Source organism: Gallinula chloropus, assembly GCF_964237585.1.
Source record: "Gallinula chloropus genome assembly, chromosome: 14".
Taxonomy (NCBI): Eukaryota; Metazoa; Chordata; class Aves; order Gruiformes; family Rallidae; genus Gallinula; species Gallinula chloropus.
This window is the reverse complement of record NC_140099.1, coordinates 1,596,278-1,610,976: the sequence shown is the minus strand read 5'-3', so window position 1 is coordinate 1,610,976 and position 14,699 is coordinate 1,596,278. Positions and strand designations below refer to the sequence as shown.

Sequence of the window (14,699 nt, the reverse complement as noted above, 5' to 3'; positions counted from 1 at the left end):
AATATTTTCCCATGACATCCCTAAACATAAAAGACTAAAAAAAAATTAAATCATTATTATTTCGTTTTCCTTTTCAGGCAAACGAAAGAATGTGTGGCGGGGCCTCAGTTCCAAGGACACAGGCAGGAGAAACTGGCTTTAATCAGGAATATTTTAGCTGCAGGTTTTTGTTACAAGTTCACAATGGGGAAAACTGAAATTAGGTATTTTAATCTGGTTTTGCAAATTAAGTTTTTTAGTTTCCCATCTGTTGTCAATGACTAAAACACGTCGGTTAGAGATTTGAAATTTAGCTTCTCCTCTAAGTTTGGTAAAACTTCAGTAGGCAAGAGCACAGGTCACATCAATGTGTCTTTAATAAAGAACTATATCAACGTTTTTTACCTCTGATTTAGAAAATAAAGGCAGGCATCTTGTATTTAGCAGTTTGCAAAAACTTATTAAATGATGGGTATAAAGCTATGTGTGGATGGGAATCAGAATGTAATTAAAATCTGGTAAGTGCAAGCTGCAGCATGCTGGATTCATGAAGAGGAAAAGTAAGATAGTCAGAAGGTTTTATATTGGAAGCTGATGTATTAAAACACTGGAAACACCTATCTGTACCTAGCGAAATAAGCTGATTATTTCTGACTTCTGTTCCCTCCCAAACTTCACCGGTAGCACAGATCTCAGCCTCACATCTTCTTTTCTTTCACTCAATGGAATAAGAAAAAACTCTCAATTCTTAAAATCTCCATTACTAAACTAATAATTATTATTACTGTTTTTTAATTTCAGCCTCTCCCTGTACCTACAGATGATGACCCTGATGCTGGTGGTTCCCTGTATGCTTGGCACGGATGGGTCCCAATACATCACCAGCAACTTCTGTACTGCTGTGACTTCACTTTGCAATAGCAAAGATACATCCCTGCAATGGAGTTTTATTTCATGATACAAGAGAGTACTGCTCTGAAGATTTAACATTTTGAATTTAAGAGGTTTCACTTGTTTAATTAATTAAAAAAAAACCCAACCCCCAAATTTTTTGGATGTAGGCTAAAAGGAAGAGCACTTAGAAGAACTCAACAACCAAGCTTTTCCACAGATAAATTTTAAGTATGGTGCTGAAATAGAAAAACTGTTTAAAAATAAACCACAAATAAAAATCCAAACACGAGTTTAGGACCTAAGTAACAACAATTATCCTCCGCCCCCCAAAAAATAAACCCCAATCCCTGGGGCTTTGCCTGCCTCTCAGTCACAAACACTCAAGGGACAAAAGGCGGTTTCTCTTGCTCTCAGCGCTGAAGAGCCAGTGCAGGTACTACAGGGAATAGCAAACCAGATTTTATTCTTCCTCAAGGACCTGGAGCTGAATAGCCACTTAAGCCCTGCCTGCAGCCTCCGCTCCTGGCGCCGGAGGAGGAGGCAGGAGAGCGCGGCTTGGCTCGCCTAGCCCAGTTGTGTCTTTACGGCTGCAAGGAGAGGACAGAGACCAAGCAAATGGGCAGGACCACCAATAAAAACAACCCAAACCCCCAAATGACATTACGATGGATGCTTTCCAGTAAGGACATGACATTTGTAGGATAATATTGAGTCTTCTGCCTGTCCCCTTGTTAAATGCAGGCTCGGGAAGGTAACCAGCATGTGCAAGAGGCATCTTGCATGCCACCGCCTGGGTCGTGGGGCAATGCCACCTCAGCTCCTCTCAGTGGAAGGACTGAGCTGCCCCTGCGGTGGGGTGTGCCGGGATGGTGACAGGGACCTTGATGGGTCTGGACACCAAAGATGGGGAAAGCCACCTTGCGAGGGGACCAAGAAACGGCACTTCCTGACTTCAAACCTCACTCCTGGACACCCGACACCATACTGGAACAGATCCTCCTGTCCGCAGCAGCCCCTTCCCCAAGAACATTTGGTCACAAATTTCAACATCCCCATACCAAGCCATCCCAGAGCAGTTCAGTGAGCAGCACAACTGGCGACAGATCGATACAGTGCGTATACAGCTGCTCTACTTGATCAAATACCGCCCCGCACTCACACCTCTCTCATAATGAGCTGTAAAATATTATGCTTCCAGCCACTACAAATGAGAACTTCTCTCCTGGTGCCTTCACAAGCTGAAAAGGTATATTAGTTAGACCCATTATTTGATTCACAATCCTCAGAAAATAGGTACGCCTTTATCCTGGGCGCCTGTAATAACCAGGAGCCAAAAAAACCCCAACCCTCGGTAGGAACTGACTGTAGTTATTTAAATGTTTTATAAGTTGGGGTTGGCTTTTTTTTTTTCTGTAATTGCAGAAACTTTTCCTAATCTGACATTTGTTAAAACCCCTTATTAGAAATTATGCAGCCACAGAAAAAAAAAAAAAAGGAAAAAAAAAAAAGAAGAAAAAAAAAGAGAAAAAAAAAAGAAAGAGAGAGAATAAAAATATAAAATAAAATAAAAATGAGCTGGCTTCACAATTACCGAGTCAGCCCATGCAGCCCTTCGCTATTGTACGGAGTGGCATAAACCCCCCGGCGCCCTATCAGCTCCCTGGCAGGCAGGGGGCTGTGCTATTCAAAGCGAGAGATACAAGCTGCAGGGCAAAAACCTGGCAGCTCCCATCTGACCCCCCAATCCCCGGCTGGTGACAGCTCCAAGCTCCATGGCAAATTAGCCCTTCTCACATTACAATTGCAGGAGACAGATTCCATTAGCGGTATCTGAAATTGAGTGGAGAGCTGCTCCGTTATCAGACTTGACTCATAAGCGCCGCTATTAATCAGAGCTATGATAGCATTTATATATTTCAAGCTATCTGCCGCCGCTGTGATATTCTGCTACAAAGGGTTGATGGGACTTAGGGAAGGGAACAATGGAGCTTTCTGGGAAAAGCAGAGTAAATCAAGAAAGTCTGTGACTTCCGCACATTCTGAAGGGATTGCGGTTTACATAAATTTTCTCCCAATTGGAGATTGAGCTCTTCCTCATCTTACACATGGGATTTAGTTGTCACTCAATGGTAACAGCTGTGAAAAGGTGAAGCGGCCCACCGCTCAGAATATTGCCTCCGCTTTTAAAGCAATTAACCCATGAACAGGAGGATACCTGGTGATATCAAAGGGATTAGGCCAGGCAGTGCATTATTAACATTTCCTTGAACTAATTCTAACTCTGACTAGCTGTCAGAAAAGACTCTTCAGTCTTTTTTTTTTTTCTAAAAGAGAAGAGTTTTTTGCCCTGCTTTCCCCCCCTCCCTCTTCAAAACGAAGCGGAGTTATTGCAGGCTAATGTGCCTACTTTAGAGCAAATGAGCAGATTCGGTAATGTCTTCAGGCAAACTGAACTCAGTGCTGGCTTATCATGGGGACAACGGGGGGAAAGAGTAAATATATGTATATATGAAATTAGTCAGAGGTCATTGTAGATATTCTTCTGAAAGCAAATTAACACTTGGGTTAATTAACACCCTTTTCCTCTCTCCCTCCTCAAACTTCCTAACTAGTTGTTATTAAGCTCAGTTGCCTTTGAAACAACCAAGAGCTTGGCACTGCGCTACAACAGTGGTAATCTACCATGAGCTGTAACTTGGAAAAACCCAAATATGCCCTGTGAGGAGACTCTGCCTTCCCAAAGCCGATATTTCCATTTCCCATGATGGTCGAGGGGGCACTGGCATGCCAGGTGGGAGAGCTTCTCCCTCATCTTCCATCTTCCCCAAACCGTGCCCCAAAAAAAGAAGTCAAACAATCTGGGGATGACTCCTGCTCCACCAAAACTGCATACCTGAGGGAAACAGAGTATTTCCCCCACTCATTGCAGGCAGCAGAGAACTTTTCCCAGTACCAGTTAGTTTTAGGGGAGCCTTGGCCATGAAGTCCCGTGCTCCAACACGCCTGGTCCTCCTCAGGGACCTTCCCACAAGAGCTCTGTGACCCACAGCACTGAAGAAAGAAACTTCAGGACCATCAAGCGCCATTTCCAGAAGAGCTTAATGATTTCAAAATGATAAAACTATTCTGATTTCATTATAAACCATGCTTAATGCTCCTTTTTGTTGGCGGCAGGAGAAGAGCTGATGCCAGTTCTCACATACATGCAGTGTGTTGCTTGGGAGGTTTGGGGAACAGGGAATATATATAGATACTAATATATATATATTAGTCCAAAATTTAGTGCAATACCCAGAACAGTGAGCTGAAGAGACATGAAATTCTTGATTCAATGCAAGAATTTCCCCCTTTTCAAAAACCCAGCAAGAACTCACCGAAGTACTTGGGCAATGACACCTTCTACCTTGCTACTGCCCCTGCAATAAATTACCTTTGTATATTTAGATACAGCAAAGCAGCCAAGCTATGGTATACATACATTGAAAATAAAACAATAATGAAGAAAAAAGCAGCATTTTAAGCATCCTGTTTCTCTTAGCAGTGGAGAACGCAAAGAATGCATCATCCATGCAGAAAATGACACTTTGGCAATCATATTATAAGAAGATAATTGGTTTACTTTGTAAACTTGCTATGCTTTGCCTCCCACAGTAAAACAAATAAATAGTTGTTTAAAGAAACAATCCTATAGCCGCACTTGCTGCGTCCTAAAAACATAAAGGGGCTCCCCCCCGTCCCCGCTTTCAAAGCGAAGATGAATTATTTGCCTCAGTTACAAGCAGTCCGAGAAAACTCTTTGTAAATGCCATTTTACGATAATTACAAGCAATTTATTAAGACTGCATGTGTGCGAGGTGGGGGAAAAACTCATGTTAGAGGACTAATTCAAAGGGGTAAACCGCTCATTCGGCGGTAGTCTGGATTACTGACAAAAGAGCTTTTCACAGCTACACGGGCTGACGTAACTTTGTTTGAGCAAGCACAATCTGGCCTTAAAAAATATATAATAAGTAAATGAATAATAAAATATAATATACAAGATGATGGGGTTGCTTCCCATCGACGCCAGCAGTGCCTCTGTGCAGCATCCCTCCAGCCATCACCGGGCTGAGGAGAAATCTGTCTAAGGAATGAGTTCAATCCTAATCCCGCACACGCCGTAACATCCCAACCACCACCCTGCCGCAGAGGGAACGGCAGCTCGTTCCTTAAGCAGCAAAAGAAATTATCCTGAGCCACCGAGGAATAAACTCGGGATATGTTTCTGAAACAAAAAAGTGGGGAGAAGGAAGGGAGTGTGGGAAAAAAAAAGGGAGAGATTTATTGTCCACGGGTGCCGGGTGGCAAAGAAACACCCCACACGGGTAAACAGCAACCCTGCCCGGCTTGGCGGGGAGAAAAGAAAGGTTTTAGAGGTTAAGTTCGGGTCAGACGCCAAATGAAATTGTAACAACCCAACTGACATTGTATAATGTCTTCTTCCAGCCGATCAATAGGGCAGCGTCAGCCCCATTTCCATAGAGATGGCTTCCTCCCCGCCGAAGGGTGCCTATTGTTTGAGCAGAGAGATTTGCCACTTGAACCGTGTTGCTCCCGAAGGATGTGTACTTCATCAATTATTTGTATTCCTAACATCTACATATTTTCATATTAACGTCCGCGTTTCGCGCGGCACGAGGAGATGGGACTTTCTCCTCCTCCCCCCCCCCCACCCCCGCCACCTTGAGGGGGGTCATCCCATCAGCTAAATTTTAATTAGACCACAAAAATGCAGGGGGGGGATTTGATAGACTGGTTTAGATCCTTTGTGAGGACGGACAAGCCCGGTTAAAACCAAGACGTGCCACCTTCGGATATCTACGGCTTTCGCACAGATGATACCAGCAAACACTTCCTGAAAGATTATTATTATTATAATTAATTATTTTACGTAGATGGCAATAGAAAGAAAAAACTTTGTTTTTTGCTAAATGGATGCCCTAAAAAAAAAAACAAAAAACCAATCAATTTTCAGGTGCTTAAAAGGAAAAAATATAACACTGTAATTTGGAAATAAAACTGACCCACAATACCTTACAATTCATTTCCAAAAAAAATCAATCGCTGCTAGGCTGAATAATTGATTCTGTCAGCGCCTTGCATCTATGAAATAATTTTCTATAAGTCCTAATAGTCTCTATCATCTTGCGGCTCTGTGCTTTCTGTTCTTCTAAATTTGACAGAAGCCACATCTTCCACGTCTGACAACAACAAAAAATTAATAAATTAAACCCCCAGAAGGGTAAAAATAATTCCCAAATTTGACCTGTCATTTCTCTCCCGTATTCTTACCCATCTAAAGTGAATATCGCAGCATTTCATACGCACAAAACGGGCCGGTAAGGAACTGTCACGTTGGTGTTAAAACTAAAAAGCAGGGCAGATCTTCATGGTAAATGGAATAAGGGGAATAACCATAATTAAAAATAAAATAAAATAATATCTGAACCCAATATTTAAAACCTTTAGCAACTCCTTGCAGGAGTTTTTAATATAATCAAAGCGAGTTGTGCTCTGACGCTGCGCCTGGCGCTGTGCACGGGAGGGCAGCGCCACTTCCAGCTCCCCAAATACGCTGTAAAATACAGGATATTAAATTAAATAATGCCAACTTAATTACACGTATTACCCTACAGTAAAAGCAATCACTTGAAATGCCTATGGAAATATTTAGGAATTACTTCGGCAGGTCCAGCAGGTGTGCTTTGAAGCCGATGTGCTGCTACGTGAAAGGGGATGTCCAAGGCAACTCCTCTTCAGCAGAGGAAGATGCAGCTGGACAGGTGGACCCTGTGGACATAACTTTAAGTGAGCTCAGGGGTCCCGGGCTGTGCAGAATTTGCCCCCCCCCCCCCCCCGCCCTTCCACATTTATTCCTGCTTTTATTTCCAGGCTGCTCTTGCTCTCAGGGAAGTTTCCCTGAGGGGTGATGTGGCTCTGGGAAGGAGCGAGAGAAAAGGAAGGGCTTTTGTCAAAATAATCTGGGTAAGGAAACATCCTGTCTCATCCCGAAAGGCCCCCCGATATCATTTCAGATGCCACTGTTCGCAACCTCAAAACGTGCCCTATTTTCCCTGCAAAAGAACATCAGAAATTGTTTGTACGGGCTGCGATAATCCTCTCAAATATGGGTCAGGCTGAGGTTAAGAGCAGCCAGAACTTGCACATCAAAGACGAGCGGGGTTAACAAAACCCCCTAACCACGTGCGCATCCCGATTATTCCCTTTTCTCCCAAGGTTAGCGGTCCGGAGAAAACGGATGGGCTCCGGTCGGTCCCATCCGCCCCTCTGTCTCCCCCCTGCAGACAGCAGCACCTCTGCCAGGGAAAGGCGGTGGGCAGCGATGCTCATCCCGGTCCTCGGGTACCACCGGCAGGCAACTGCCCATCCGCCTCCGCCGGGAGCTGCAATTAAACCAAGTTCACGGTCTCCCGATAGGTGAAGCTCATCCTGTTAATTTAAACAGACCATCTGCATCTTTCGAGAACGACAAACTTCATTAGTTCTGGTTAGTTAAACCGAGCGGTGATTTGTGATAATGAGCCTGAACAACCTGTCACGTCTGTGTAAGGGAAAGGGCGCACTTTTTATTATTACTATTATTATTATTATTATTATTTAACAGAAAGGAAGGTGGGGGGGGGGGGAAGAGGGACCTTTTGTGCAGGAAAGAAGGTCAAATTCAGATTAAACTGCTGTTAGGTTAATCAGAGGAACTAATTAGAGCTGCAATGGGAGGGGGAGAACGCAGGTCCGAAGGCCGGAGGGGAACAGAGGGATCCTTCGGAAACATCCCGAGCCGACGGGGGGAAAGCCCCGCCGGCATCACGCCAAGGAGAAAAACACCCCCAATGACTTTACCTGAAAACAGTGTAAAAAAGCAGAGAGGCAGCAGCTGCTCCCAACAAGCCGCAGAGGAGATTGACTCGGTAGGCGGGAGAGCCTACAGGCAGCAGCCCCATCGCCAGTTTGGCCAGCAGCGTGAACAGGGGGTAGCCGGGAGGGTGGGCGACCTACGGACAGATCGATACGGGCTTGAAAAGGGGCGAAATTCTACCAAAGCAACCGAGCAGCACGACGGGGAACAGCACGGTGGGGTCCGGCAGCAGGATGGGGGTGAGGGGAGGGCAGTCTCTCAGCGGCACCTCTCCCCGACCCACCCTTTAGTACCAATTTTTAATTCCACAAATATATTTCTTTTCCTTAGTGGATTTGGCTCCGCGCTTCGCCCATAATAATGAAGCGGCGAGAAAAGGAGGTGCCACCTTTCATTAGCGCTCCTTCAAGGGCTCCTTGTTTGGGTTCACAGTATATTAGGGTCATTCAAAAGGCTGGGTTTTTTTTTTTTCTTGTTTTTTTTTTTTTTTTTAAAAAAGCAGCTTCTCAACTATTTTATTGGTTAGCAAGTTGAAAGACCACACTGCTATCGGATTACCACCGCGCTGACAGTCCTAAGGTCTTGCCTAAAGGGATCATGCACCATAATAAAGTTTATTAAATAATAAAACTTATTAAAATTGTTAACCCGATTTATTTTATTCTCCCCAGCTTATACAAAATTTGGGTTGATAATAAGCCAGCTACTGTATATACAGTAAAGGCTTTGCTTTATAATTTAGTTTAATTGGATTTAAAACTTGAAGTAAATTGTCGCGTGCTGTACTTATAAGTTAGTAAAAACTGTGGTTTGAAAATAAATTAATCTACTTTACTCCATGCTTAATTAAACTTCCTTAATTCCTAAAACTGTTAATGAGAGCATTGATTAAACAATAAAACTAATACTTACTCCAAGCTCATATGCGGCTGTGATCAGCTCCCCTGTGAAAAAATAATGTAAAACCAATAATTACTATTAGGAAATGACACTCCTCCAAAGTTTTCAAAATCCAAATGCTTGCATTGGGGTTTTGCATTAATTTGACTGGATAAAACTGTAAATCTGTAGAGATTTAACAGCATGAAATTTTCTAAGAATATTTTCTCCCTCTGATGTCATTGCACAAAATATCTTTTTTTGTAGGTTTTCGGGAGACTTTTTATGAACAGATAAGTGAAAGGATAGGTAGGCTGGGGGAAAGAACGGCCTGAGATACTCAGAACACAGAAATTTGTGCCGGCGTGTTTTTAATTTAAAGCCAATTGCCCCGCTAACTTTCAAGCACTCCAGTTCGCAGCACTTAATCTGCATTGTCTCTTTAACAAGCCCGTGGTTTCTCATTAAACCTTCCCCCTTCCCCGAGCCTTATAGTTTGTAAAAAGAGGGGAAAAATATAATCAACCATCGTGCAAATCTGCATCCGCGCAGCCGGGAAGGCGTCTCTCCCTCGATGCTAAGCGCAGTAACGCGTGTACCTGCCGACGGATGCAGCACCCAGAAGCTGCCCCCATTAGAAGCAGCAGTTAAGATTTTTGCATTTCATTTGTGTTTTACGCCAAGAGAAATAGCTGCCACAAAAAGATCTGCCTTAGCATGGCGGTTAATACTTGACATTTCTAGAGCACTCCATGCCGAAGCGTCTTGCAATGCTCCTGAGCGGCGTATATTAAATATATTCAATAGGCACAACACGTTCAGGGGTGAAGGGCACAACCGAGGGGCGGCAAGACTAAGAATGATGAATTATGGCTGGTTTTCCTTCTTTCCCTCAAAATTCACGAGCCAGTTTTGCAGAGTTTGGTCTTACTGGTCCTGCTGATGTTGCAAGAGCCAAGCTCATGGTAGCTCAGTCCCGTTGTTAGATGGTAAAGATGCAAAATATATCACAGAATCCCTGAATCACATGGCTAGAAAAGACCTTTAAGATCATCGAGTCCCATGCTAAACCACATCCCTAAGCACCTCATCTCCCCATCTTTTAGATACATCCAGGGGTGGTGACTCAGCCCCCTCCCTGGGCAGCCTGTGTCAGGCCCTGACAATTCTTTCAGGGAAGAACTTTTCCCTCACATTTCATCTGACCCTGCCCTGGGGCAGCTTGAGCCCATTTCCCCTTGTCCCATCTCCTGTCACCTGCCTGAAGAAACCATCGCCCACAAAGGGCACTGCTGGCTTTAAAAGCTAAATCAACAATATTTTACATCTCTGCTCATTATTATGTCTCTGCCACCCAATGCAAAGGAGGAGGCTTGTACAAGTGGCACGTTTAAATCTTGACATTACAATAAACAACAGATTTTAAAAGGAAGATGTGCATCAACCCACTGTTGGCAACTGCCATAAATTTAAGTTATTGCCCCACGAGATGCCCAGGGACAGCCCTGCGACTTTCTGCGCACAGTCCTCTCTGATGTGGATTTTATCCTGCTTGCAAGCACTGGCTACTTTTATTGCTACTCCATTTTAGGAATTTTTCAACCTATTGCACGATGATCACCCCCAAAAACAAGTGTATGTAATGGGAAAACCCTACATCCCGAGCCGAGCCCATTGGCACCCAGCAACTCTGATGTTTGCATGGGCATGGTGAGGCTGGGAAGCAATGGACATAAACCAGAAAGCTAAAAAAAATTTACAAAGACACTGACGGATGCCAAGGCCAGGCTCAGAAAGCCAACTACACAACTTTGTTTCATAACAAATAAGAAAAAAAAAAAAAAAAGCAAGAAAACATGCAAAAATAAGCTCCCAGGCTGCAGGCCTGCTGCCTTCCACTGGGAAAAATCAGAATGAGAGCATGAGACCCATCACTTCAGACAAGGTTAATCCTCCATCTCCCACCCGCATACCTGGACCCCACTTAGAGCCTCTGTGGGCTTTTGTATGCCAAGAGACAGGCCATGAAAGCCCAGAGTAGAATCACAGAATCATCTGGGTTGGAAGGGACCCCAAGGATCACAGAGTTCCAACCCCCCCTGCCACAGGCAGGGACACCAACCTCCAGGCCTGGAGCTACACAAGGCTGCCCAGGGCCCCATCCAACCTGGCCTTGAACACCCCCAGGGATGGGGCACCCACCCCCTCTCTGGGCAGCCCGTTCCAGCCCCTCACCACTCTCTCTCTAAAGAACTTCCCCCTAATATCTAATTTAAACCTTCCCTCCTTTAGCTTTAGTCCATTCCCCCTTGTACCGTTATTAAATGGCGAAACACCGAGGAAGAACACAGCTGCCCCACTTTGCCACAAACACCATGCCCAACATATTTCTCCTAAGAGAACACGACCTCCTGCATCTTCAGGCGCTGGTTCAACTTGAAGAGTTTATCCCTGCCTAACCTTGGTGTAAATACATTTCTAGCTTGGTTCCCCAATAAGGGTGTTCAGGCAACAGGCCCGGTGCTGCCTGAAAGTTGATTTATCCCCAGCAAGGCTGGGAGCTGACACCCGAAATCAGAGGGAAGGTTTGGGTTGGTTTTTTGGTTTGGGTTTTGGGGGTTTTTTTTCTTTCCTTTCTCTTGACTTGAGTTTATTTGATCCCTTTATAAGCTGTTCCAACACCCATGGATGTTTCTGAATTAGCTTTAAAATTCATTCTCTCATTTATTATAACACTAAGCAACACAAGAAAGCTGCCAATGGGAACACCTATTGCCTCTTACGTTCTAGGATTACTGCAAACTCCAGGAACAATTAGAAATATACTGATAGCTTAAAAAATAAAATTAAATAATATAATAACAGGCTCCCTGCCTGAAAGCAGATATGGCAAATCCTTAAGCACCTCTTCACTCACACAAGTAGCTTCAGTGGTTTTGATGGCACAAGTATGAGCCCAGCTCAGGCAAGGTAATCACCTCGAGCAGGGCTGTGCAGAGACCTTTTGTGGGACTCTGGCCCGGCTGCAGTGCTGAAGCATCCTGTGGGCCATGAAAAACCAAGGAAATAACCCAAAAAGTCTTAACACAATCCATTGGGGTGGCTGCCAGCTGGGACAGGTACAAGGGGATGGTGGGGATGAACCTGTCTCTATTCAGGTCCAGTGAATGTGTGGAATTCCAGCAGCAGATTTAGAAGAAAATGCAGAAAAAAATTAAAAAGAAAATAAGGGGAGATGGGGAGCGAGGTTGTGGGCTAGCTGGGGAACACTGTGCCGAGAGATTTCCTCAACCTAACTCCCTCTAACACAGGTTAACACATGTGGAGCCCAGGTGCTGGGGCATCTCTCTGCTGTGCCTCTGTTTACAGCACACACGCAGTTAATGTCACTGACACCTCTGACAAAAGGCATCAGCAGAGGGGCAATGCATGCTGCACATCTATACATACATTTCTATACATCCAGCTGCTCCACTGAGAAGAACCAGGATGCCTCTGGAAATTAGGGACAGAGTAATCCCCCTCCTGCCCCAAAAATGGGATAAAATAACTATGATAACCCAGGGAGAGTGGGATGAGCCCATGGTTGCTCACTCTATCCACTGGGATAATTCCCATCAAGCAAGGAAGGAATCCCAGCATCGATTTGTCACCTCACTGGGAGAGCCCGCATCCCATTTTGCAAAGGGTGCTAATGGTTATTTCCATCCTGGGGGCCAAACCCAAGCTCAAGTACAATTAAAAACCAAGTTCCTGAGGCTTCACGCAGCACAAACAGCTCAGAGCACAGGCACCCTGCGTATTTATAGACGTGCCAGTCCCATCAGGGGGGCACTTTAAAAGACAAAGTGGTAAGGACTGTAAATATATCAATGAACAGGTATTAAGGGACACAACCAGAAGGGGCTTAGTCAGCCCTCTTACAAACTTGGGAGCAGAAGCAAAAGCCATGAGGGACACCAGCCAGCCCAGCCTCATCCGAAGTGCAGGATGCAAGCTCTGTGGGGAAAGGGTTTAAAAAGAAATTCTTTTAGTACAGCTCTGACAACAAGGTGCCTCTGATCCAAACATGGGAACAGGGAAAAGGGGCAACACGAGGTTGCACCAGTGTCCATCTACATGCCAAAAGTCCCTGCTTGCTCTGAGAGCCGGCTAATCAGTGCTGCCTGACAGCAGCGCACCGGCCCCCGGAGAGGGGGTGCAAGCCCATGGGGCCACAGCGATGCGGCAGCCCGCACAGGATGAGCATCCCTATACGACAACCGCGATGCACCAGCCCCTAAGGGCTCAGCCTCCCCTCGAAGGGTGACCGCGACGCACCGGCCCCGTACGGGGCGAGTGTCCCTAGAAGGACATCTCCCCGGTGGGGTGACTCCACGCCCCGGCCCCACGGGATGCCCCTTCTTCCCTCCCCCGCGGGCTGGCGGCGCTGGGTACGTTACCCGCATCCCCGCCGGGCAGGGCTGGCGGCAGCGTGGCCGCGTAGAGAGCCGCCACGGCAGCGCCCAGCGCCACAGCGGCACCGCCCGCCCCGATCCCGATCCCGGTGCCGGTGCCGGTGCCCGCCCCGGCCCCCGCGCCCATGTGCGCCGCCGCGCCCGCGCCTTCCGGGTTCGGCCGCGCGGGGCGGACGGGCCGTACCACTTCACTGCCCCGCGGGGGAGCGGAGGGAGAGAGGGAGAGAGGGAGCATCCCCACCCTGCCCACCTCCCCGCTCCAACCGGGTCTCACTCGTACCGGGAGCGACCGTCATCAACAGCGCTGGGACAGGGAACAAGCAGCGGCCGCGGGGCCGGTGAAGCAATTCAGAGCGGCTTCCCGCCTCCCTCCCCGTCTCCCCGCCGAGAGGAGTTGGTACAGCCGGGGAGGGCGGGGCGGAGGATCGCAGCCTTCGGTGTGGGCGGCGGGGCGGGACCACGGCGGCGGGGGTGGGCGGAGCGCCGGGTCCGCTCAGCAGCACCTGCCCCGGCGGCCTCCCGGTATCGGGGCGTGTGGCTGGGATTTGCCCACGGGGACGGTGCCCCGGTGCCCCCGGGCCTGGAACCCGGGCCGAGCTGAGCCTCCTGACTCCCGGCCTGGCTCAGGGGCTTCTGCCCGCCCTCGGCAGCCACGGGCCCGGCCGAGCGGCTCCTCTGCTGCTGCTGCTCAGGCTGGCGCCGGCCGGTGCTGGGTGGGCTCGGAGGCCCGGCCCCGGGGTACAGGCCGCGGCGCCCCCCCCCACGCCTAACGCTGTGGTGACAGAGACCCCAGCCCCGAGTGGGGCTGTGCCAGCCCCTGGGGAAGGAAAGGATTGGGGGTGTGGGCATATAGAATATCAGAGGCAGCGATTCCCGCTGTGGCAGTAGTTGAGGGGAGGCAAATAGCGTCCTGAGCCCCGTCGATAGAGGACTAAAAGGCATCCATAGGAATCATTATGGGATTGTGCGAAAGAGCGGTGAGGCCGTACCTGGAGAATCGAGGCAGATTAAAGGGAGGCTTCTGAATACGAATGAAAAAGGTGTGGAAGAGGGTAACTGAGATAATAAACAGCCTTATGGATTAGATCTAAGTGGAGATGGTAGAAAATTAAGTTTGCATTTACTACAAAAAGCAGGGTTAAGGATTGACACGACTGAAAAAACCACAGATTCACAGAACTGCAGGGGGTGGAAGGGACCTCCAGAGATCATCAAGTCCAACCCCCTGCCCAAGCAGGGTCCCTAGGACAGGGCACACAGGTCGGCGTCCAGACAGGTCTGGAGTATCTCCTGAGAAGGAGACTCCACACCCCCTGGGCAGCCTGTCCCAGGGCTCCCTCACCCTCACTGGGAAGAAGTTCTTCCCCATATTGGTGTGGAACTCCTTGTGTTCCAACTTGAGCCCATCGCCCCTTGTCCTGTCCCCACAGACACTGAGAAGAGGATGCCCATTTCCCTGTGTCTCCCACACTTGAGATACTGATAAACGTTAATAAGATCCCCTCTCAGTCTTCTTTTCTCAAGGCTGAACAGCCCCAGGTCACTCAGCATGATGTTCTGGGGACTGGAGGAGC

At 47.4% G+C, this 14,699-nt stretch overlaps 1 protein-coding gene across 1 annotated transcript in view; it reads right to left on the bottom strand.

Moving 5' to 3' along the window:
• The window catches only part of TMEM260 (transmembrane protein 260), a gene marked incomplete at its 5' end in the record, with an annotated part of 31,224 nt that extends 17,972 nt beyond the window's left edge, over positions 1 to 13,252 (bottom strand). Inside the window, 3 exons of the mRNA XM_084270764.1 lie at positions 7,774 to 7,925; positions 8,702 to 8,733; positions 13,111 to 13,252. Of these exons, the coding sequence (XP_084126890.1) occupies positions 7,774 to 7,925; positions 8,702 to 8,733; positions 13,111 to 13,252 (326 nt within the window). The remainder of the gene's footprint in view (positions 1 to 7,773; positions 7,926 to 8,701; positions 8,734 to 13,110) is intronic.
• Between the last annotated feature and the right edge of the window lie 1,447 nt (positions 13,253 to 14,699).